General features: G+C 51.5%; 1 protein-coding gene across 2 annotated transcripts in view; it reads right to left on the reverse strand.

Annotated features, from left to right (window-relative positions):
- Window positions 1–3,156: 3,156 nt before the first annotated feature.
- The window catches only part of LOC135528998 (transcription factor EB-like), a 58,244-nt gene continuing 33,745 nt past the window's right edge, over window positions 3,157–27,655 (reverse strand). For both annotated transcript variants that reach the window (XM_064957958.1, XM_064957959.1), the window contains exons 4-6: window positions 8,032–8,107; window positions 7,722–7,869; window positions 3,157–6,155 (exon numbers count right to left, since the gene is read on the reverse strand). In XM_064957958.1, coding sequence (XP_064814030.1) covers window positions 5,628–6,155; window positions 7,722–7,869; window positions 8,032–8,107 — 752 coding nt within the window. In that variant the 3' untranslated portion in view covers window positions 3,157–5,627. The remainder of the gene's footprint in view (window positions 6,156–7,721; window positions 7,870–8,031; window positions 8,108–27,655) is intronic.

Raw genomic sequence — 27,655 nt, forward strand, 5'->3', positions numbered from 1 at the left:
AGAGAGAGAGAGAGAGAGAGAGAGAGAGAGAGAGAGAGAGAGAGAGAGAGAGAGAGAACATGAATTCAGCCTAATCTGAGCACATTCCCAGCCCTGAATGGAGCTCCTTGTTCACTATTTATTGAACAGGTACAATAACCTCTGATTATTTTCCTTTCTATCCCCATCTCTCCTCCCTTCTCTTCCGGTATTCATCCATAGTCCATTTGTGATCAGGGGGGCGGGGCTGTGCTGCTGCCAAGCCCAGGCCACAGGCCTGACTGTGGGGAAAGGAGGTGAACAGGCTCCCTGCTCTGGTCTGGACTCTGGAGCTCTCTATCGCAATGGTTCCACGGTGCTAAAGGCCCCGGACCCACAGGCTAATACCACGCTACTCCTTAAATTATGCTTTCATGTTTGACTTCTCCCCCTCTCCACCCAGGAATACTTGCAAGTGCAAGGAAGGCACTTCTCCTGCCGAGGGAGGTGTGTGGGTGGGTTGCGTTAGAGGTGTATGTGTGGGGAGGGGGGACTGTTCTCAGCGAGCCATAAGATCTCAGCACTTCAGCTCTGCAGGGATTTATTAGACTGGGGAGTGCATTAGCATCATAAAGACCTGGGAGAATGGGGCTTTGGATGGACGACGAACACCAGCCACACACACTTTGGAGAGAGAGTGTGTGTGTGTCTGGAGGGGGTGGTTGCCCTGATTTAAGCCCAGAAAGGCTGTTTAACGGCAGGTATGGATCACCCCATTGCAGCCCTGGACCTAATGAATCAGGAGAGGGAGGAGAAGAGGGGGGAGAAGAGGGAGGAGGGTGGCGAGACCATCTACTGTACTGACTGGTGACCACTCTAATGTACTGCACTGACTGGTGACCACTCTAATGTACTGCACTGACTGGTGACCACTCTAATGAACACACGTACACTAGGAAAGCTACCACACTCTCAATAACAACGCTGAAGACAACTCTACACACGCAGACATGCACCCATACACACCCACAACCTGCACAAGGTTTTACAATATTCTGGTGACCCACCCACCTTTATACCAGACAACATTCTTCAGGACCCATTTTCTTCCCTGTGACCCATGGAATGGGTCATGACATTGTAGGTTTCAACCAACTCAATGGAAATGTTGGATAACCACACTATCAACTGTATGCGTGTGTGTGTGTGTGTGTGTGTGTGTGTGTGTGTGTGTGTGTGTGTGTGTGTGTGTGTGTGTGTGTGTCTGTGTGTATCAGTGGAGGCTGCTGAGGGGAGGGAGGCTCATAATAATGGCTGGAATGGAGTGGTATCAACCACAAGGAAACCACATCTTTGATTTGCTTGATACCATTCTATTGACCCCATTCTAGCCTTTATTATGAGCCGTCCTCCCCTCAGCAGCCTCCACTGGTGTGTGTACTAAAATATAAAGTATTCAGGTATATACACTCGCCCAGATTTGGGAGGCATGATGTATCAGAGTTTTGAGAGGACAGATGGACCACAGCATGTGCTGAGGAGAGACGGGGGTGTTGAGGGGTTGGTGGGGGAAACCACATGGCTCACAACTAAAGAGAACACTGGCCCCAATAATAACGACAGACAAAACATTGGCCCAAACTCTAACTCAGAACTCTAAACTCCCAAGATTGACAAATACAAACCCATTGACGTTGATGGTTTTGCACAAATACACACGCCTCAATTGGCTTTCATAATACATTGTGGTTGTTGGCTATTTTATACTAGACAATCCAAAGATTACAGGACCTATTCCATCTTTATTTCTCTCTGTTACAGTTTGTCTTCATTGTTTTCAGATAAACAATGATTGTAAAGCTGTACTGGTGTGGGTATGCTTTGAGAGACGTGGAAAGAGAGCCATTGTGAAATTACAGCATACTCATTGTACTCCCTCTTCCCTCCCTCCCTTCCTCCTTGTCCTATTTTAAGCCCTTCTCTGCCCTAATAAAATGGTATTTAAAAATAGGTTAATTGCATTGCAGCTCTATTCCTGTGATTGTTATGGAGTATAATGAGCTAAGAGATAGGGTGCTTATGCATAATGACATTTGTAATGTCTTTGTTCTTTCGGAACTTTTGTGAGTGTAATGTTTACTGTTAATTTGTATTGTTTATTTCACTTTTGTTTATTATCTAGTTCACTTGCTTTGGCAATGTTAACATATGTTTCCCATGCCAATAAAGGATCGGAGCCATTTAAAAAAAAAAAAATCACTTAAAATGACATCGAACTGCCTGTAGCTCAGGACCTGAAGCAAGAATATGCATATTCTTGGTACCATTTGAAAGGAAACACTGAAGTTTGTGGAAATATGGAATTAATGTTGGAGAACATTACACAATAGATCTGGTAAAAGATCATACAAAGAAGAAAAAAAAACATGCTTTTTTTGTACAATGATCTTTGAAATGCAAGAGAAAGGCCATAATGTGTTATTCCAGGCCCAGGCGCAATTTAGATTTTGGCCACTAGATGTCAGCAGTGGTTGTGCAATGTTATAAACTGATCCAATGAACCATTGGATATCTGTTGAAAATGTTATATCAAGTCTGCCCAAATGTGCCTAATTAGTTTATTAATACATTTTCAAGTTCATAATTGTGCACTCTCCTCAAACAATAGCATGGTATTATTTCACTGTAAATTGGACAGTGCAGTTAGATTAACTACAATTTAAGTTTTCTGCCCATATCAGATATGTCTATGTCCTGGGAAATGTTTTGGTTACTTACAACCTCATGCTAATCACATTAGCCTACGTTAGTTCAACCGTCGAGCGGGGGGGACACTGATCCCATAGAGGTTCAGTTGAAATTGAATTGAAAGTGAGAGAAAAAGAGCGAGAGAGAGAGGGACCCTGGCTGGGCTTGTCAGATGGGTCTCTGACTCTCCCTGGTGGAAGAAAAAGGAACAGCAATGTTGGTGTCAAGTCTAACAGTATGATGAAGCTGTTCCAAGACACTGATCAAACTCTGTGACACACACACACACGCACACGCACCACACACACACGTGCACACGTACACACGTGCACACACACCCTCTTCATCTGCATGCATCTCACAGAAACATCACTCAGACAGTAAAGAAACACTCTGGGAGCGCTGGGTGTATTTTGGTAAAACATTTTATATCCAAAGCAAAACCAGAATGCCAGTTTCCCTGACCAGTCGGCCAGAATCAGTCGAATACAGTGACATGGGGGAGGGGACAGTCACAGAGGGGACAACACGCCACATTATCTGCAGACAAGCTCTTTAAAATGTTGGCTGGACAATATACACAAAAGTAAAACAATTGATTCCAAACATTGGAGCAGGGTAAAGGGGAACTCTGGCAGACAGAGAGAAGGTCAGGTTTGTTCACGGCTGTGCCAACGCTATGGCAACAGATCTCCTCCATGGTACTTCTGACTTCCATCAGAAGGAAGTAGTCTGAATGGAAACCAAAGGGTCAAAAGTGGCACCATGAAGGAAAATACCCTGTTGTTGTGATGCTTGGGTTTGGCTTGGTACGGTACAGGCCATCTTCACATTCACAAAAATCACAATTAAAACTTCATAAAATAAAATCACCTCTAAACTTAGTCTCTGGCTCCAATTTCTATAGGTTAAAAAAGAGAGAAAATCCCAATCGATATAAAAATGACATCATACTGTAAATGCACATGATCTTCTAAACTCTAAGCCTGGTGAAATTTGAATAATTCTTCCACAAAGAGAAGTATAGAATATGGCTCCCCACTGGTCGTACACAGTCACGCAGGTGGCTTGAATACTTTCACTTTTAAATGGCTATTAGAGAAAAAGGTAATTTAGGAATAAAATAAAAAGGACAAATACAAATAAAATACATTTTAAGTGGCATAAAACTGAAAATTCTTTCATGTACAAAGTCAATTAAATAATATAGCTTCCAGTGCATTGGGAGATCAAATCAAATAAAACAACAAACTATAATAGAATACAAACAAATACCTTTAAAATCATCATTTTACTTCCTTTTCTCTGTACTGATCATAAGCCATATCAAATCAAAGCGTTGACCTCAGTCCCTCACCCAAATCTGAAAGCTATTTGTTTTCCTGTTAGTTTATTTATGTATTGTACGGCCTCAGTCCCTCACCCAAATCTGAAAGCTATTTGTTTTCCTGTTAGTTTATTTATTTATTGTACGGCCGTAGTTTTGTTTCTACAGAGTTGGTTAGGTTAGTACCTGGTGAGTGTCTAGTTTAACCTGGTTGACCCAAAGCTGACAGTTCTACAAGCACAGACTGGGTGAGGTACTGAAGTCTCGCTCAAAGTCTTGATTTGAACACAGCCTCAAGGCACACTGCTGTGTGTGTGTGTGTGTGTGTGTGTGTGTGTGTGTGTGTGTGTGTGTGTGCGTGTGCGTGCGTGTTTGTTTGTTACAGTGGAGACAATGACATTACTGGGTTATCTAAGCCAATCTCTATGACTGCTCCTCTCTCTCCTCACTATACAGTACAACTTACTAAAAGACAACCCTCTCCCACCCTCCATCTCAGCCAGAGAGAGTGGGGCTTCAGGTGACTAACACAAGGCCCGTTGGCAGGTTTGGGTCAGGGCTACAGGAGATCCTGAGTCGCTACATAGCACCCTATGATGCTACACAGTGGCACTACTTAGAAACCTGTGGAGCTATATAACCCCTTGCATCGCTACAACACCTCACAATCAAGGCCAAACCATCTCTCCTCAACGTTCTGAGTTCACACAGGGGTCAGAGGTCATGGAGTGGACTTGGCAGTACCCTTAAGGCTAAAGGTCATAGGTGACACAGGAGAAGGCAGTAGCTTGCAGACTTGAGGTCATGCCAGTGTGTTTTACAAAGTAAGGGGTCGAGGTCTGTGTCTCAAACCTTTGTCAGTGCCTCACCCTTCAAATAACAGGGTCTCTTCTGTGTTAGAGTGAACTAGAATCTGTCTGTGCTGTGCGTGTGTGCGTGTGTGTGCGTAATAGATTGTTTATCATTCAGAGGTGCTCTGATATTTACAGTGGTAGGACACAATTATTTCAATCTGAAACGTGGTTTCATTTCTCATATTGCTGTTGAATGTGTATCGATACGAGTGCTAAGAAAGGGTGTGCATCTATGAGAATGTCAAGTTTGTGTGTGTAAGTGTGTATCAGTGTTTGTACAGCATGCTTGGAGTGTGTGTGTGGGAGTTTAGAGTGCAAATGTATGCTGGCAGGGTTGTTGAACAGAGCATAAGCATGTCACAGTATATCAGTGCTCGGGGTGTATTTCTACTGTGTGTGTACAATACGTACTATATGTGTGTGTGTACACACTATGTGTGTGGTTCTACAGTGTGTGTGTGTGTACACACTATGTGTGTGGTTCTACAGTGTGTGTGTGTACACACTATGTGTGTGGTTCTACAGTGTGTGTGTGTATACACTATGTGTGTGGTTATACAGTGTGTGTGTGTACACACTCTGTGTGTGGTTCTACAGTGTGTGTGTGTACACACTATGTGTGTGGTTCTACAGTGTGTGTGTGTACACACTATGTGTGTGTACACACTATGTGTGTGGTTCTACAGTGTGTGTGTACACACTATGTGTGTGGTTCTACAGTGTGTGTGTGTATACTCCATCTACAGTATATCTGTGTCCTCTATGCTGAAGCTGGATCTGCGGCTGGAGTCGACCGAGGCCTCAGGGGACATGGCAGAGAGCAGAGGGTCTCCACCCAGAGGAGACAGGGGCTCGTCCATCATCAGGAAGCCCAGCTCGCCTCTCCTTCCCTGGTTACCAAGGCCGCCTAGCTCCCCGAGCCCCGACAGGCCCTCTGGGAACCCAGGCACCCCGTCACACAAGTCCAGCGACTGGGCAAAGTCAAAGGGCTGGGAGCTGCCCACGGCTGAGTACTGGAGGGGAAGCTGGGGCTGGAGGTGAGGGGGTAGAGGGGGCAGCTGCCTGAGCTGGCCCTGCTGAGGCTGGAGGTGGTGGGACTGGGGGTGGTGGAGGTGTTGCTGGCCCTGGGCCTGAGACTGCTGCTGCTGCTGGAGCTTCTCCTCAGGGCTGCTCTCCTGTTTGACGTAGGAACCCATCAGGTCACCAGAACCCATCCCAGAGGGAGAGGAGCTGGGGAGGCCGTGCAGACGAGCCTGCATCTCTAACTCCTACACACAGAGAGCAGGGAGAACGCGCGCACGCGAGAGAGAAACAGACAGAGACAGAGAGAGACAGAGAGAGAGACAGAGAGAGACAGAGAGAGAGAGAGCGAGACAGAGAGAGACAGAGAGAGACAGAGAGAGACAGAGAGACAGAGAGAGTCAGAGAGAGAGAGAGACAGAGAGACAGAGAGAGTCAGAGAGAGAGAGACAAAGAGAGAGAAACAGAGAGAGACAGAGAGAGACAGAGAGACAGAGAGAGAGAGAGAGAGTCAGAGAGAGAGAGAGACAGAGAGACAGAGAGAGAGAGAGAGTCAGAGACAGAGAGAGAGAGAGAGAGAGCAGGGATGAAGAGATGATGAACTGCATGGCATTCTAAAGCTCATACATGCTCTTTAATGTGTGTACTGTATAAGTGTGTGGCAGAGTGTGTGACAGAGTGTGTGTGTGTGTGACAGAGTGTGTGCATGTGTATGCGTGTGTGACAGAGTGTGTGTGTGTGTATGCGTGTGTGACAGAGTGTGTGTGTGTGTGTATGCGTGTGTGACAGAGTGTGTGTGTGTGTGTGCGTGTATGCGTGTGTGACAGAGTGTGTGTGTGTGTGTATGCGTGTGTGACAGAGTGTGTGTGTGTGTATGCGTGTGTGACAGAGTGTGTGTGTGTGTGTGTGTGTGCGTGTATGCGTGTGTGACAGAGTGTGTGTGTGTGTATGTGTGTGTGACAGAGTGTATGTGTGTGTGTGTGTGCGTGTATGTGTGTGCGCGCGTGTGTGTGTGTGTGCGTGTATGCGTGTGTGACAGAGTGTGTGTGTGTGTGTGTGCGTGTCTGACAGAGTGTGTGCGTGTATGCGTGTGTGACAGAGTGTGTGTGTGTGTGTGTGCGTGTATGCGTGTGTGACAGAGTGTGTGTGTGTGTATGTGTGTGTGACAGAGTGTGTGTGTGTGTGTGTGCGTGTGTGTGTGTGTGCGTGTATGCGTGTGTGACAGAGTGTGTGTGTGTGCGTGTCTGACAGAGTGTGTGTGTGTGCGTGTATGCGTGTGTGACAGAGAGTGTGTGTGTGTGTGCGTGTATGCGTGTGTGACAGAGTGTGTGTGTGTGTGACAGAGTGTGTGTGTGTGTGTGTGTGCGTGTATGCGTGTGTGACAGAGTGTGTGTGTGTATGTGTGTGTGACAGAGTGTGTGTGTGTGTGTGTGCGTGTATGTGTTTGCGCGTGTGTGTGTGCGTGTATGCGTGTGTGACAGAGTGTGTGTGTGTGTGTGCGTGTCTGACAGAGTGTGTGCGTGTATGCGTGTGTGACAGAGTGTGTGTGTGTGTATGTGTGTGTGACAGAGTGTGTGTGTGTGTGCGTGTATGTGTGTGCGCGTGTGTGTGTGTGTGCGTGTGTGTGTGTGTGCGTGTATGCGTGTGTGACAGAGTGTGTGTGTGTGTGTGCGTGTCTGACAGAGTGTGTGTGTGTGCGTGTATGCGTGTGTGACAGTGTGTGTGTGTGTGTGTGCGTGTATGCGTGTGTGACAGAGTGTGTGTGTGTGTGTGTGTGCGTGTATGCGTGTGTGACAAGAGTGTGTGTGTGTTACCTGGATGCGCAGCCACAGTTGTTTGTTGGCCATCTCCATCCTCTTGAAGTTGTTCTCCACCTCTCTGGTCCTCTGCATGTCCTTCTGCATCCGCTTGATGTACTCAACTGAAGCCCTCAGAATAGTGCCCTTATTCCAGCGCACGTCCCTACAGAACATTCCAGAAGAACACCTTTAGAAGTATCTCATTTGTTTCTGATGACCATAGTCTAGTTGCACATAGGCATACAAGAAGAAGGCCATGTACGTTTACATCAGACCACTTAGACATCGAAGAACAAACAACACACAGTGAAGTGAGGTGACTTACAGGTCGTTGGTTTTGGGGATCATACCGCCCAGCTCTTTAATCCGGTCATTGATGTTGAACCTCCTCCTTCTCTCAACTAAACAACAGGAAAAGATGGGAAAAGGTGTTGTAAAAACGGCATTTGGAATTTCATGTGAGACAGTCCACCTTCGACAACCCAAGAACATGAACACAAATACAGGCATATACGCAGCCACACGCGCACAAATACAATGAGGAGACTACATACTCTGGCTGTTATTGCTGGCTTTGTGCAGCATAAACATAATAAAGACTTATAGTGTAGATGAGTAGATGAGTGTTGGAGGTTATTAGAGGTTATAAACAGACAGATATATGCTTGCTATTGAGAAAGGCCGCCGTAGGCAGACATGGCTCTCAAAGAGAAGACAGGCTATGTGCTCACTGCCCACAAAATGAGGTGGAAACTGAGCTGCACTTCCTAACCTCCTGCCCAATGTATGACCATATTAGAGAGACATATTTCCCTCAGATTACAAAGATCCACAAAGAATTCCAAAACAAACCCAATTTTTATAAACTCTCATATCTACTGGGTGAAATACCACAGTGTTCCATCACAGCAGCAAGATTTGTGACTTGTTGCCACGAGAAAAGGGCAACCAGTGAAGAACAAACACCATTGTAAATACAACCCATATTTATGCTGATTTATTTTCAGATCTTTTTACTTGAACTATGTGCACATCGTTACAACACTGTATACACTGTCTTCTCAGGGTTGTTAAGGCGCCGACAGAGATGGCCGCCTCGCTTCGCGTTCCTAGGAAACTATGCAGTTTTTTTTTTTTTTTTAATGTGTTATTTCTTACATTAGTACCTCAGGTCATCTTAGGTTTCATTACATACAGCCGAGAAGAACTACTGTATATAAGATCAGCGTCAACTCACCATCAGTACGACCAAGAATATGTTTTTCGCGACGCGGATCCTGTGTTCTGCCTTACAAACAGGACAACGGAATGTATCGCATGCAGCGACCCCAAAAAACGACTCATTTACATTACATTTAAGACATTTAGCAGACGCTCTTATCCAGAGCGACTTACAAATTGGTGAATTCACCTTCTGACATCCAGTGGAACAGCCACTTTACAATAGTGCATCTAAATCATTTAAGGGGGGGGGGTGAGAAGGATTACTTTATCCTATCCTAGGTATTCTTTGAAGAGGTGGGGTTTCAGGTGTCTCCGGAAGGTGGTGATTGACTCCGCTGTCCTGGCGTCGTGAGGGAGTTTGTTCCACCATTGGGGGGCCAGAGCAGCGAACAGTTTTGACTGGGCTGAGCGGGAACTGTACTTCCTCAGTGGTAGGGAGGCGAGCAGGCCAGAGGTGGATGAACGCAGTGCCCTTGTTTCGGTGTAGGGCCTGATCAGAGCCTGGAGGTACTGCGGTGCCGTTCCCCTCACAGCTCCGTAGGCAAGCACCATGGTCTTCTAGCGGATGCGAGCTTCAACTGGAAGCCAGTGGAGAGAGCGGAGGAGCGGGGTGACGTGAGAGAACTTGGGAAGGTTGAACACCAGACGGTAGGGGTTTAATGGCACAGGCAGGGAGCCCAGCCAACAGCGAGTTGCAGTAATCCAGACGGGAGATGACAAGTGCCTGGATTAGGACTTGCGCCACTTCCTGTGTGAGGCAGGGTCGTACTCTGCGGATGTTGTAGAGCATGAACCTACAGGAACGGGCCACCGCCTTGATGTTAGTTGAGAACGACAGGGTGTTGTCCAGGATCACGCCAAGGTTCTTAGCGCTCTGGGAGGAGGACACAATGGAGTTGTCAACCGTGATGGCAAGATCATGGAACGGGCAGTCCTTCCCCGGGAGGAAGAGCATCTCCGTCTTGCCGAGGTTCAGCTTGAGGTGGTGATCCGTCATCCACACTGATATGTCTGCCAGACATGCAGAGATGCGATTCGCCACCTGGTCATCAGAAGGGGGAAAGGAGAAGATTAATTGTGTGTCGTCTGCATAGCAATGATAGGAGAGACCATGTGAGGTTATGACAGAGCCAAGTGACTTGGTGTATAGCGAGAATAGGAGAGGGCCTAGAACAGAGCCCTGGGGGACACCAGTGGTGAGAGCGCGTGGCGAGGAGACAGATTAGGAGCGACCTGTCAGGTAGGACGCAATCCAAGCGTGGGCCGCGCCGGGGATGCCCAACTCGGAGAGGGTGGAGAGGAGGATCTGATGGTTCACAGTATCGAAGGCAGCCGATAGGTCTAGAAGGATGAGAGCAGAGGAGAGAGAGTTAGCTTTAGCAGTGCGGAGCGCCTCCGTGATGCAGAGAAGAGCAGTCCGAAAATGAAGGAAACGTAGCGGTCTTCTGGTTAGACTACGGAGACGGACACATCGTGCCCCACTTCCTAGCATTCTTCTTGCCAATGTCCAGTCTCTTGACAACAAGGTTGATGAAATCCGAGCAAGGGTAGCATTCCAGAGGGACATCAGAGACTGTAATCCAGTCCTAATCCAGGCACTTGTCATCTCCCATCTGGATTACTGCAACTCGCTGTTGGCTGGGCTCCCTGCCTGTGCCATTAAACCCCTACTCATCCAGAACGCCGCAGCCCTTCTGGTGTTCAACCTTCCCAAGTTCTCTCACGTCACCCCGCTCCTCGGCTCTCTCCACTGGCTTCCAGTTGAAGCTCGCATCCGCTACAAGACCATGGTGCTTGCCTACGGAGCTGTGAGGGGAACGGCACCGCAGTACCTCCAGGCTCTGATCAGGCCCTACACCCAAACAAGGGCACTGCGTTCATCCACCTCTGGCCTGCTCGCCTCCCTACCACTGAGGAAGTACAGTTCCCGCTCAGCCCAGTCAAAACTGTTCGCTGCTCTGGCCCCCCAATGGTGGAACAAACTCCCTCACGACGCCAGGACAGCGGAGTCAATCACCACCTTCCGGAGACACCTGAAACCCCACCTCTTCAAGGAATACCTAGGATAGGATAAAGCAATCCTTCTCACCCCCCCTTAAATGATTTAGATGCACTATTGTAAAGTGGCTGTTCCACTGATGTCAGAAGGTGAATTCACCAATTTGTAAGTCGCTCTGGATAAGAGCGTCTGCTAAATGACTTAAATGTAATGTAAATGTAACGTTCTGTGCTTCACGGAAACATGGCTCACTGGAGAGACGCTATCCAATGCTGTGCAGCCAACGGGTTTCTCCACGCATCGCGCCGACAGAAACAAACACCTTTCTGGTAAGAAGAGGGGTGGGGGTGTATGCCTTATGGCTAACGAGGCATGGTGCGATGAAAGAAACATACAGGAACTCAAATCCTTCTGTTCACCTGATTTAGAATTCCTCACAATCAAATATAGACCGCATTACCTACCAAGAGAATTCTCTTCGATTATAATCACAGCCGTATATATCCCCCCAAGCAGACACATCGATGGCTCTGAACGAACTTTATTTAACTCTTTGCAAACTGGAAACCATTTATCCGGAGGCTGCATTCATCGTTGTTGGGGATTTTAACAAGGCTAATCTGAAAACAAGACTCCCTAAATTTTATCAGCATATCGATTGCGCAACCAGGGGCGGAAAAACCTTGGATCACTGTTACTCTAACTTCCGCAACGCATATAAGGCCCTGCCCCGCCCCCCTTTCGGAAAAGCTGACCACAACTCCATTTTGCTGATACCTGCCTACAGACAAAAGCTAAAAAAAGAAGCTCCCAGGCTGAGGTCTGTCCAACGCTGGTCCGACCAAGCTGACTCCACACTCCAAGACTGCTTCCATCACGTGGACTGGGACATGTTTCGTATTGCGTCAAATAACAACATTGACGAATACGCTGATTCGGTGTGCGAGTTCATTAGAACGTGCGTTGAAGATGTCGTTCCCATAGCAACGATTAAAACATTCCCTAACCAGAAACCTTGGATTGATGGCAGCATTCGTGTGAAACTGAAAGCACGAACCACTGCTTTCAATCAGGGCAAGGTGTCTGGTAACATGACTGAATACAATCAATGCAGCTATTCCCTCAGTAAGGCTATCAAACAAGCTAAGCGTCAGTACAGAGACAAAGTAGAATCTCAATTCAACGGCTCAGACACAAGAGGCATGTGGCAGGGTCTACAGTCAATCACGGACTACAGGAAGAAATCCAGCCCAGTCACGGACCAGGATGTCTTGCTCCCAGGCAGACTAAATAACTTTTTTGCCCGCTTTGAGGACAATACAGTGCCACTGACACTGCCTGCAACGGAAAAATGCGGTCTCTCCTTCACTGCAGCCGAGGTGAGTAAAACATTTAAACGTGTTAACCCTCGCAAGGCTGCTGGCCCAGACGGCATCCCCAGCCGCGCCCTCAGAGCATGCGCAGACCAGCTGGCTGGTGTGTTTACGGACATATTCAATCAATCCCTATACCAGTCTGCTGTTCCCACATGCTTCAAGAGGGCCACCATCGTTCCTGTTCCCAAGAAAGCTAAGGTAACTGAGCTAAACGACTACCGCCCCGTAGCACTCACTTCCGTCATCATGAAGTGCTTTGAGAGACTAGTTAAGGACCATATCACCTCCACCCTACCTGACTCCCTAGACCCACTCCAATTTGCTTACCGCTCAAATAGGTCCACAGACGATGCAATCTCAACCACACTGCACACTGCCCTAACCCATCTGGACAAGAGGAATACCTATGTGAGAATGCTGTTCATCGACTACAGCTCGGCATTCAACACCATAGTACCCTCCAAGCTCGTCATCAACCTCGAGACCCTGGGTCTCGACCCCGCCCTGTGCAACTGGGTACTGGACTTCCTGACGGGCCGCCCCCAGGTGGTGAGGGTAGGTAACAACATCTCCTCCCCGCAGATCCTCAACACTGGGGCCCCACAAGGGTGCGTTCTGAGCCCTCTCCTGTACTCCCTGTTCACCCACGACTGCGTGGCCACGCACGTCTCCAACTCAAACATCAAGTTTGCGGGCCACACAACAGTGGTAGGCTTGATTACCAACAACGACGAGACGGCCTACAGGGAGGAGGTGAGGGCCCTCGGAGTGTGGTGTCAGGAAAATAACCTCACACTCAACGTCAACAAAACTAAGGAGATGATTGTGGACTTCAGGAAACAGCAGAGGGAACACCCCCCTATCCACATCGATGGAACAGTAGTGGAGAGAGTAGCAAGTTTTAAGTTCCTCGGCATACACATCACAGACAAACTGAATTGGTCCACTCACACAGACAGCATCGTGAAGAAGGCGCAGCAGCGCCTCTTCAACCTCAGGAGGCTGAAGAAATTCGGCTTGTCACCAAAAGCACTCACAAACTTCTACAGAGGCACAATCGAGAGCATCCTGGCGGGCTGTATCACCGCCTGGTACGGCAACTGCTCCGCCCTCAACCGTAAGGCTCTCCAGAGGGTAGTGAGGTCTGCACAATGCATCATCGGGGCAAACTACCTGCCCTCCAGGACACCTACACCACCCGATGTTACAGGAAGGCCATAAAGATCATCAAGGACATCTACCACCCGAGCCACTGCCTGTTCACCCCGCTATCATCCAGAAGGCGAGGTCAGTACAGGTGCATCAAAGCTGGGACCGAGAGACTGAAAAACAGCTTCTATCTCAAGGCCATCAGACTGTTAAACAGCCACCACTAACATTGAGTGGCTGCTCCCTACACACTGACACTGACTCAACTCCAGCCACTTTAATAATGGGAATTGATGGGAAATGTTGTAAATATATCACTAGCCACTTTAAACAATGCTACCTTATATAATGTTACTTACCCTACATTATTCATCTCATATGCATACCTATATACTGTACTCTATATCATCGACTGCATCCTTATGTAATACATGTATCACTAGCCACTTTAACTATGCCACTTTGTTTACATACTCATCTCACATGTATATACTGTACTCGATACCATCTACTGTATCTTGCCTATGCTGCTCTGTACCATCACTCACTCATATATCCTTATGTACATATTCTTTATCCCCTTACACTGTGTATAAGACAGTAGATTAGGAATTGTTAGTTAGATTACTTGTAGGTTATTACTGCATTGTCGGAACTAGAAGCACAAGCATTTCGCTACACTCGCATTAACATCTGCTAACCATGTGTATGTGACAAATAAAAATTTGATTTGATTTGTATATATACAGAAAATGCCGTCTTCATTCTGTGTGTGTGTGTGTGTGTGAGAGAGAGATGGGGACAGGGGGACAGTAGCATTCCTGCAGTTTATGGTGTGCCGCAAACTAATACTCACACAGCGACTCTGTACCACCGCACACTGACTCTGTACCACCGCACACTGACTCTGTACCACCGCACATTGACTCTGTACCACCGCACACTGACTCTGTACCACCGCACACTGACTCTGTACCAACGCACATTGACTCTGTACCAACGCACACTGACTCTGTACCACCGCACACTCACTCTGTACCACCGCACACTGACTCTGTACCACCGCACACTGACTCCGTACCACCGCACATTCACTCTGTACCACCGCACATTGACTCTGGACCACCGCACACTGACTCTGTACAACCGCACACTCACTCTGTACCACCGCACACTGACTCTGTACCACCGCACACTGACTCCGTACCACCGCACATTCACTCTGTACCACCGCACACTGACTCTGTACCACCGCACACTGACTCTGTACCCCCGCACACTCACTCTGTACCACCGCACATTCACTCTGTACCCCCGCACACTCACTCTGTACCACCGCACACTGACTCTGTACCACCGCACACTGACTCTGTACCACCGCACATTCACTCTGTACCACCGCACACTGACTCTGTACCACCGCACATTCACTCTGTACCCCCGCACACTCACTCTGTACCACCGCACATTCACTCTGTACCACCGCACATTCACTCTGTACCACCGCACATTGACTCTGTACCACCGCACACTGACTCTGTACCACCGCACACTCACTCTGTACCACCGCACATTCACTCTGTACCCCCGCACACTCACTCTGTACCACCGCACACTGACTCTGTACCACCGCACACTGACTCTGTACCACCGCACACTGACTCTGTACCACCGCACACTGACTCTGTACCACCGCACACTCACTCTGTACCACAGCACATTCACTCTGTACAACCGCACACTGACTCTGTACCACCGCACACTGACTCTGTACCACCGCACACTGACTCCGTACCACCGCACATTCACTCTGTACCACCGCACACTGACTCTGTACCACCGCACATTGACTCTGTACCACCGCACACTGACTCTGTACCACCGCACACTCACTCTGTACCACCGCACATTGACTCTGTACCACTGCACACTGACTCTGTACCACCGCACACTCACTCTGTACCACCGCACATTCACTCTGTACCACCGCACACTGACTCTGTACCCCAGCACACTCACTCTGTACCACCGCACACTGACTCTGTACCACCGCACACTGACTCTGTACCACCGCACACTCACTCTGTACCACCGCATATTCACTCTGTACCACCGCACACTGATTCTGTACCACCGCACACTGACTCTGTACCACCGCACACTCACTCTGTACCACCGCACATTCACTCTGTACCACCGCACATTGACTCTGTACCACCGCACACTGACTCTGTACCACCGCACACTGACTCTGTACCCCCGCACATTCACTCTGTACCACCGCACACTGACTCTGTACCACCGCACATTCACTCTGTACACCCGCACACTCACTCTGTACCACCGCACATTCACTCTGTACCACCGCACATTGACTCTGTACCACCGCACACTGACTCTGTACCACCGCACACTCACTCTGTACCACCGCACATTGACCCCGTACCACAGCACATTCACTCTGTACCACCGCACACTGACTCTGTACCACCGCACACTGACTCTGTACCACCGCACACTGACTCCGTACCACCGCACACTCACTCTGTACCACCGCACATTGACTCTGTACCCCGCACATTCACTCTGTACCACCGCACACTGACTCTGTACCACCGCACACTGACTCCGTACCACCGCACATTCACTCCTTACCACCGCACATTCACTCTGTACCACCGCACACTGACTCTGTACCACCGCACACTCACTCTGTACCACCGCACACTCACTCTGTACCACCGCACACTGACTCTGTACCACCGCACACTGACTCTGTACCACCGCACACTGACTCTGTACCACCGCACACTCACTCTGTACCACCGCACACTGACTCTGAACCATCGCACACTGACTCTGTACCACCGCACACTGACTCCGTACCACCGCACATTCACTCTGTACCACCGCACACTGACTCTGTACCACCGCACACTCACTCTGTACCACCGCACACTGACTCCGTACCACCGCATTCACTCCGTACCACCGCACACTGACTCCGTACCACCGCACATTCACTCTGTACCACCGCACATTGACTCTGTACCACCGCACACTGACTCTGTACCCCCGCACATTCACTCTGTTCCATCGCACACTGACTCTGTACCACCGCACACTGACTCTGTACCACCGCACATTCACTCTGTACCGCCGCACACTGACTCTGTACCACCGCACATTCACTCTGTACCCCCGCACACTCACTCTGTACCACCGCACATTCACTCTGTACCCCCGCACACTCACTCTGTACCACCGCACATTGACTCCGTACCACCGCACATTCACTCTGTACCACCGCACACTGACTCTGTACCACCGCACACTGACTCTGTACCACCGCACACTGACCCCGTACCACCGCACATTCACTCTGTACCACCGCACACTCACTCTGTACCATCGCACACTGACTCTGTACCACCGCACATTCACTCTGTACCACCGCACACTGACTCTGTACCACCGCACATTGACTCTGTACCACCGCACACTGACTCTGTACCACCGCACACTCACTCTGTACCACCGCACATTCATTCTGTACCACCGCACACTGACTCTGTACCACCGCACACTCACTCTGTACCACCGCACACTGACTCTGTACCACCGCACACTGACTCTGTACCACCGCACACTCACTCTGTACCACCGCACACTGACTCTGTACCAACGCACACTGACTCTGTACCACCGCACACTGACTCTGTACCACCGCACACTGACTCTGTACCAACGCACATTCACTCTGTACTACCGCACACTGACTCTGTACCACCGCACACTGACTCTGTACCCCCGCACACTGACTCTGTACCACCGCACATTCACTCTGTACCACCGCACACTGACTCTGTACCACCGCACACTGACTCTGTACCCCGCACATTCACTCTGTACCACCGCACACTCACTCTGTACCACCGCACATTCACTCTGTACCCCCGCACATTCACTCTGTACCACCGCACACTGACTCTGTACCACCGCACACTGACTCTGTACCACCGCACATTCACTCCGTACCACCGCACATTCACTCTGTACCACCGCACACTGACTCTGTACCACCGCACACTCACTCTGTACCACCGCACACTGACACTGTACCACCGCACACTGACTCTGTACCACCGCACACTGACTCCGTACCACCGCACATTCACTCTGTACCACCGCACACTCACTCTGTACCACCGCACACTGACTCTGTACCACCGCACACTGACTCTGTACCACCGCACATTCACTCCGTACCACCGCACACTGACTCCGTACCACCGCACATTCACTCTGTACCACCGCACATTGACTCTGTACCACCGCACACTGACTCTGTACCCCCGCACATTCACTCTTTTCCATCGCACACTGACTCTGTACCACCGCACACTGATACTGTACCACCGCACATTCACTCTGTACCACCGCACACTGACTCTGTACCACCGCACATTCACTCTGTACCCCCGCACACTCACTCTGTACCACCGCACATTCACTCTGTACCCCCGCACACTCACTCTGTACCACCGCACATTGACTCCGTACAACCGCACATTCACTCCGTACCACCGCACACTGACTCTGTACCACCGCACACTGACTCTGTACCACCACACACTGACTCCGTACCACCGCACATTCACTCCGTACCACCGCACACTGACTCCGTACCACCGCACATTCACTCTGTACCACCGCACATTGACTCTGTACCACCGCACACTGACTCTGTACCCCCGCACATTCACTCTTTTCCATCGCACACTGACTCTGTACCACCGCACACTGACTCTGTACCACCGCACATTCACTCTGTACCACAACACACTGACTCTGTACCACCGCACATTCACTCTGTACCCCCGCACACTCACTCTGTACCACCGCACATTCACTCTGTACCCCCGCACACTCACTCTGTACCACCGCACATTGACTCCGTAACACCGCACATTCACTCTGTACCACCGCACACTGACTCTGTACCACCGCACATTCACTCTGTACCACCGCACACTGACTCTGTACCACCGCACATTGACTCTGTACCACCGCACACTGACTCTGTACCACCGCACACTCACTCTGTACCACCGCACATTCACTCTGTACCACCGCACACTGACTCTGTACCACCGCACACTCACTCTGTACCACCGCACACTGACTCTGTACCACCGCACACTGACTCTGTACCACCGCACACTCACTCTGTACAACCGCACACTGACTCTGTACCACTGCACATTGACTCTGTACCACCGCACACTCACTCTGTACCACCGCACATTCACTCTGTACCACCGCACACTGACTCTGTACCACCGCACACTGACTCTGTATCACCGCACACTCACTCTGTACCACCGCATATTCACTCTGTACCACCGCACATTGACTCTGTACCACCGCACACTGACTCTGTACCACCGCACACTCACTCTGTACCACCGCACACTGACTCCTTACCACCGCACATTCACCCCGTACCACCGCACACTGACTCTGTACCACCGCACACTGACTCTGTACCACCGCACACTGACACTGTACCACCGCACATTCACTCTGTACCACCACACACTGACTCTGTACCACCGCACACTGACTCCGTACCACCGCACATTCACTCTGTACCACCGCACACTGACTCTGTACCACCGCACATTCACTCTGTACCACCGCACACTGACTCCGTACCACCGCACACTGACTCCGTACCACCGCACATTCACTCTGTACCACCGCACATTGACTCTGTACCACCGCACACTGACTCTGTACCCACGCACATTCACTCTGTTCCACCGCACACTGACTCTGTACCACCGCACACTGACACTGTACCCCCGCACATTCACTCTGTACCACCGCACACTGACTCTGTACCACCGCACATTCACTCTGTACCCCCGCACACTCACTCTGTACCACCGCACATTCACTCTGTACCACCGCACACTGACTCTGTCCCACCGCACATTGACTCTGTACCACCGCACACTGACTCTGTACCACCGCACACTGACTCTGTACCACCGCACACTGACTCTGTACCACCGCACATTCACTCTGTACCCCCGCACACTCACTCTGTACCACCGCACATTCACTCTGTACCACCGCACACTGACTCTGTACCACCGCACATTGACTCTGTACCACCGCACACTGACTCTGTACCACCGCACACTGACTCTGTACCACCGCACACTGACTCTGTACCACCGCACATTCACTCTGTACCCCGCACACTCACTCTGTACCACCGCACATTCACTCTGTACCACCGCACACTGACTCTGTACCACCGCACATTGACTCTGTACCACCGCACACTGACTCTGTACCACCGCACACTGACTCTGTACCACCGCACACTGACTCTGTACCACCGCACATTCACTCTGTACCCCCGCACACTCACTCTGTACCACCGCACATTCACTCTGTACCAACGCACATTCACTCTGTACCACCGCACATTGACTCTGTACCACCGCACACTGACTCTGTACCACCGCACACTCACTCTGTACCACCGCACATTGACTCCGTACCACCGCACATTCACTCTGTACCACCGCACACTGACTCTGTACCACCGCACACTGACTCTGTACCACCGCACACTGACTCCGTACCACCGCACATTCACTCTGTACCACCGCACACTCACTCTGTACCACCGCACACTGACTCTGTACCACCACACATTCACTCTGTACCACCGCACACTGACTCTGTACCACCGCACACTGACTCCGTACCACCGCACATTCACGCTGTACCACCGCACACTGACTCTGTACCACCGCACATTCACTCTGTACCACCGCACACTGACTCTGTACCACCGCACATTGACTATGTACCACCGCACACTGACTCTGTACCACCGCACACTCACTCTGTACCACCGCACATTCACTCTGTACCACCGCACACTGACTCTGTACCCCAGCACACTCACTCTGTACCACCGCACACTGACTCTGTACCACCGCACACTGACTATGTACCACCGCACACTCACTCTGTACCATCGCACATTCACTCTGTTCCACCGCACACTGACTCTGTACCACCGCACACTTACTCTGTACCACCGCACACTGACTCTGTAACCCCGCACATTCACTCTGTACCACCGCACACTCACTCTGTACCACCGCACATTCACTCTGTACCACCGCACACTGACTCTGTACACCCGCACACTCACTCTGTACCACCGCACACTGACTCTGTACCCCCGCACACTGACTCTGTACCCCCGCACACTCACTCTGTACCCCCGCACATTCACTCTGTACCACCGCACACTGACTCTGTACCACCGCACATTCACTCTGTACCCCCGCACACTCACTCTGTACCACCGCACATTCACTCTGTACCACCGCACATTCACTCTGTACCACCGCACATTGACTCTGTACCACCGCACACTGACTCTGTACCACCGCACACTCACTCTGTACCACCGCACATTCACTCTGTACCCCGCACACTCACTCTGTACCACCGCACACTGACTCTGTACCACCGCACACTGACTCTGTACCACCGCACACTGACTCTGTACCACCGCACACTGACTCTGTACCACCGCACACTCACTCTGTACCACAGCACATTCACTCTGTACAACCGCACACTGACTCTGTACCACCGCACACTGACTCTGTACCACCGCACACTGACTCCGTACCACCGCACATTCACTCTGTACCACCGCACACTGACTCTGTACCACCGCACATTGACTCTGTACCACCGCACACTGACTCTGTACCACCGCACACTCACTCTGTACCACCGCACATTGACTCTGTACCACTGCACACTGACTCTGTACCACCGCACACTCACTCTGTACCACCGCACATTCACTCTGTACCACCGCACACTGACTCTGTACCCCAGCACACTCACTCTGTACCACCGCACACTGACTCTGTACCACCGCACACTGACTCTGTACCACCGCACACTCACTCTGTACCACCGCATATTCACTCTGTACCACCGCACACTGATTCTGTACCACCGCACACTGACTCTGTACCACCGCACACTCACTCTGTACCACCGCACATTCACTCTGTACCACCGCACATTGACTCTGTACCACCGCACACTGACTCTGTACCACCGCACACTGACTCTGTACCCCCGCACATTCACTCTGTACCACCGCACACTGACTCTGTACCACCGCACATTCACTCTGTACACCCGCACACTCACTCTGTACCACCGCACATTCACTCTGTACCACCGCACATTCACTCTGTACCACCGCACATTGACTCTGTACCACCGCACACTGACTCTGTACCACCGCACACTCACTCTGTACCACCGCACATTGACCCCGTACCACAGCACATTCACTCTGTACCACCGCACACTGACTCTGTACCACCGCACACTGACTCTGTACCACCGCACACTGACTCCGTACCACCGCACACTCACTCTGTACCACCGCACATTCACTCTGTACCCCCGCACATTCACTCTGTACCACCGCACACTGACTCTGTACCACCGCACACTGACTCCGTACCACCGCACATTCACTCCTTACCACCGCACATTCACTCTGTACCACCGCACACTGACTCTGTACCACCGCACACTCACTCTGTACCACCGCACACTCACTCTGTACCACCGCACACTGACTCTGTACCACCGCACACTGACTCTGTACCACCGCACACTGACTCTGTACCACCGCACACTCACTCTGTACCACCGCACACTGACTCTGTACCATCGCACACTGACTCTGTACCACCGCACACTGACTCCGTACCACCGCACATTCACTCTGTACCACCGCACACTGACTCTGTACCACCGCACACTCACTCTGTACCACCGCACACTGACTCCGTACCACCGCACATTCACTCCGTACCACCGCACACTGACTCCGTACCACCGCACATTCACTCTGTACCACCGCACATTGACTCTGTACCACCGCACACTGACTCTGTACCACCGCACATTCACTCTGTACCGCCGCACACTGACTCTGTACCACCGCACATTCACTCTGTACCCCCGCACACTCACTCTGTACCACCGCACATTCACTCTGTACCCCCGCACACTCACTCTGTACCACCGCACATTGACTCCGTACCACCGCACATTCACTCTGTACCACCGCACACTGACTCTGTACCACCGCACACTGACTCTGTACCACCGCACACTGACCCCGTACCACCGCACATTCACTCTGTACCACCGCACACTCACTCTGTACCACCGCACACTGACTCTGTACCACCGCACATTCACTCTGTACCACCGCACACTGACTCTGTACCACCGCACATTGACTCTGTACCACCGCACACTGACTCTGTACCACCGCACACTCACTCTGTACCACCGCACATTCATTCTGTACCACCGCACACTGACTCTGTACCACCGCACACTCACTCTGTACCACCGCACACTGACTCTGTACCACCGCACACTGACTCTGTACCACCGCACACTCACTCTGTACCACCGCACACTGACTCTGTACCAACGCACACTGACTCTGTACCACCGCACACTGACTCTGTACCACCGCACACTGACTCTGTACCAACGCACATTCACTCTGTACTACCGCACACTGACTCTGTACCACCGCACACTGACTCTGTACCCCCGCACACTGACTCTGTACCACCGCACATTCACTCTGTACCACCGCACACTGACTCTGTACCACCGCACACTGACTCTGTACCCCCGCACATTCACTCTGTACCACCGCACACTCACTCTGTACCACCGCACATTCACTCTGTACCCCCGCACATTCACTCTGTACCACCGCACACTGACTCTGTACCACCGCACACTGACTCCGTACCACCGCACATTCACTCCGTACCACCGCACATTCACTCTGTACCACCGCACACTGACTCTGTACCACCGCACACTCACTCTGTACCACCGCACACTGACAATGTACCACCGCACACTGACTCTGTACCACCGCACACTGACTCCGTACCACCGCACATTCACTCTGTACCACCGCACACTGACTCTGTACCACCGCACACTCACTCTGTACCACCGCACACTGACTCTGTACCACCGCACACTGACTCCGTACCACCGCACATTCACTCCGTACCACCGCACACTGACTCCGTACCACCGCACATTCACTCTGTACCACCGCACATTGACTCTGTACCACCGCACACTGACTCTGTACCCCGCACATTCACTCTTTTCCATCGCACACTGACTCTGTACCACCGCACACTGATACTGTACCACCGCACATTCACTCTGTACCACCGCACACTGACTCTGTACCACCGCACATTCACTCTGTACCCCCGCACACTCACTCTGTACCACCGCACATTCACTCTGTACCCCCGCACACTCACTCTGTACCACCGCACATTGACTCCGTACAACCGCACATTCACTCTGTACCACCGCACACTCACTCTGTACCATCGCACACTGACTCTGTACCACCGCACATTCACTCTGTACCACCGCACACTGACTCTGTACCACCGCACACTGACTCCGTACCACCGCACATTCACTCTGTACCACCGCACACTGACTCTGTACCACCGCACATTCACTCTGTACCACCGCACACTGACTCTGTACCACCACACATTGACTCTGTACCACCGCACACTGACTCTGTACCACCGCACACTCACTCTGTACCACCGCACATTCACTCTGTACCACCGCACACTGACTCTGTACCACCGCACACTCACTCTGTACCACCGCACACTGACTCTGTACCACCGCACACTGACTCTGTACCACCGCACACTCACTCTGTACCACCGCACATTGACTCTGTACCACTGCACACTGACTCTGTACCACCGCACACTCACTCTGTACCACCGCACATTCACTCTGTACCACCGCACACTGACTCTGTACCACCGCACACTGACTCTGTATCACCGCACACTCACTCTGTACCACCGCATATTCACTCTGTACCACCGCACACTGACTCTGTACCACCGCACACTCACTCTGTACCACCGCACACTCACTCTGTACCACCGCACATTCACTCTGTACCACCGCACATTGACTCTGTACCACCGCACACTCACTCTGTACCACCGCACACTGACTCTGTACCACAGCACACTGACTCTGTACCACCGCACACTGACTCCGTACCACCGCACATTCACTCTGTACCACCGCACACTGACTCTGTACCACCGCACACTCACTCTGTACCACCGCACACTGACTCTGTACCACCGCACACTGACTCCGTACCACCGCACATTCACTCCGTACCACCGCACACTGACTCCGTACCACCGCACATTCACTCTGTACCACCGCACATTGACTCTGTACCACCGCACACTGACTCTGTACCCCGCACATTCACTCTTTCCATCGCACACTGACTCTGTACCACCGCACACTGACTCTGTACCACCGCACATTCACTCTGTACCACAACACACTGACTCTGTACCACCGCACATTCACTCTGTACCCCCGCACACTCACTCTGTACCACCGCACATTCACTCTGTACCCCCGCACACTCACTCTGTACCACCGCACATTGACTCCGTACCACCGCACATTCACTCTGTACCACCGCACACTGACTCTGTACCACCGCACATTCACTCTGTACCACCGCACACTGACTCTGTACCACCGCACATTGACTCTGTACCACCGCACACTGACTCTGTACCACCGCACACTCACTCTGTACCACCGCACATTCACTCTGTACCACCGCACACTGACTCTGTACCACCGCACACTCACTCTGTACCACCGCACACTGACTCTGTACCACCGCACACTGACTCTGTACCACCGCACACTCACTCTGTACCACCGCACATTGACTCTGTACCACTGCACACTGACTCTGTACCACCGCACACTCACTCTGTACCACCGCACATTCACTCTGTACCACCGCACACTGACTCTGTACCACCGCACACTGACTCTGTATCACCGCACACTCACTCTGTACCACCGCATATTCACTCTGTACCACCGCACATTGACTCTGTACCACCGCACACTGACTCTGTACCACCGCACACTCACTCTGTACCACCGCACACTGACTCCTTACCACCGCACATTCACCCCGTACCACCGCACACTGACTCTGTACCACCGCACACTGACTCTGTACCACCGCACACTGACACTGTACCACCGCACATTCACTCTGTACCACCACACACTGACTCTGTACCACCGCACACTGACTCCGTACCACCGCACATTCACTCTGTACCACCGCACACTGACTCTGTACCACCGCACATTCACTCTGTACCACCGCACACTGACTCCGTACCACCGCACACTGACTCCGTACCACCGCACATTCACTCTGTACCACCGCACATTGACTCAGTACCACCGCACACTGACTCTGTACCCACGCACATTCACTCTGTTCCACCGCACACTGACTCTGTACCACCGCACACTGACACTGTACCCCGCACATTCACTCTGTACCACCGCACACTGACTCTGTACCACCGCACATTCACTCTGTACCCCCGCACACTCACTCTGTACCACCGCACATTCACTCTGTACCACCGCACACTGACTCTGTACCACCGCACATTGACTCTGTACCACCGCACACTGACTCTGTACCACCGCACACTGACTCTGTACCACCGCACACTGACTCTGTACCACCGCACATTCACTCTGTACTCCCGCACACTCACTCTGTACCACCGCACATTCACTCTGTACCACCGCACACTGACTCTGTACCACCGCACATTGACTCTGTACCACCGCACACTGACTCTGTACCACCGCACACTGACTCTGTACCACCGCACACTGACTCTGTACCACCGCACATTCACTCTGTACCCCCGCACACTCACTCTGTACCACCGCACATTCACTCTGTACCACCGCACACTGACTCTGTACCACCGCACATTGACTCTGTACCACCGCACACTGACTCTGTACCACCGCACACTGACTCTGTACCACCGCACACTGACTCTGTACCACCGCACATTCACTCTGTACCCCCGCACACTCACTCTGTACCACCGCACATTCACTCTGTACCAACGCACATTCACTCTGTACCACCGCACATTGACTCTGTACCACCGCACACTGACTCTGTACCACCGCACACTCACTCTGTACCACCGCACATTGACTCCGTACCACCGCACATTCACTCTGTACCACCGCACACTGACTCTGTACCACCGCACACTGACTCTGTACCACCGCACACTGACTCCGTACCACCGCACATTCACTCTGTACCACCGCACACTCACTCTGTACCACCGCACACTGACTCTGTACCACCGCACATTCACTCTGTACCACCGCACACTGACTCTGTACCACCGCACACTGACTCCGTACCACCGCACATTCACGCTGTACCACCGCACACTGACTCTGTACCACCGCACATTCACTCTGTACCACCGCACACTGACTCTGTACCACCGCACATTGACTATGTACCACCGCACACTGACTCTGTACCACCGCACACTCACTCTGTACCACCGCACATTCACTCTGTACCACCGCACACTGACTCTGTACCCCAGCACACTCACTCTGTACCACCGCACACTGACTCTGTACCACCGCACACTGACTCTGTACCACCGCACACTCACTCTGTACCATCGCACATTCACTCTGTTCCACCGCACACTGACTCTGTACCACCGCACACTTACTCTGTACCACCGCACACTGACTCTGTAACCCCGCACATTCACTCTGTACCACCGCACACTCACTCTGTACCACCGCACATTCACTCTGTACCACCGCACACTGACTCTGTACACCCGCACACTCACTCTGTACCACCGCACACTGACTCTGTACCCCGCACACTGACTCTGTACCCCCGCACACTCACTCTGTACCCCCGCACATTCACTCTGTACCACTGCACACTGACTCTGTACCACCGCACATTGACTCTGTACCACCGCACACTGACTTTGTACCACCGCACACTAACTCTGTACCACCGCACACTCACTCTGTACCACCGCACACTGACTCTGTACCACCGCACACTGACTCTGTACCACCGCACACTGACTCTGTACCACCGC

The sequence above is a fragment of the Oncorhynchus masou genome, unplaced genomic scaffold (genome assembly GCF_036934945.1).
Source record: "Oncorhynchus masou masou isolate Uvic2021 unplaced genomic scaffold, UVic_Omas_1.1 unplaced_scaffold_1070, whole genome shotgun sequence".
Classification (NCBI taxonomy): domain Eukaryota; kingdom Metazoa; phylum Chordata; class Actinopteri; order Salmoniformes; family Salmonidae; genus Oncorhynchus; species Oncorhynchus masou.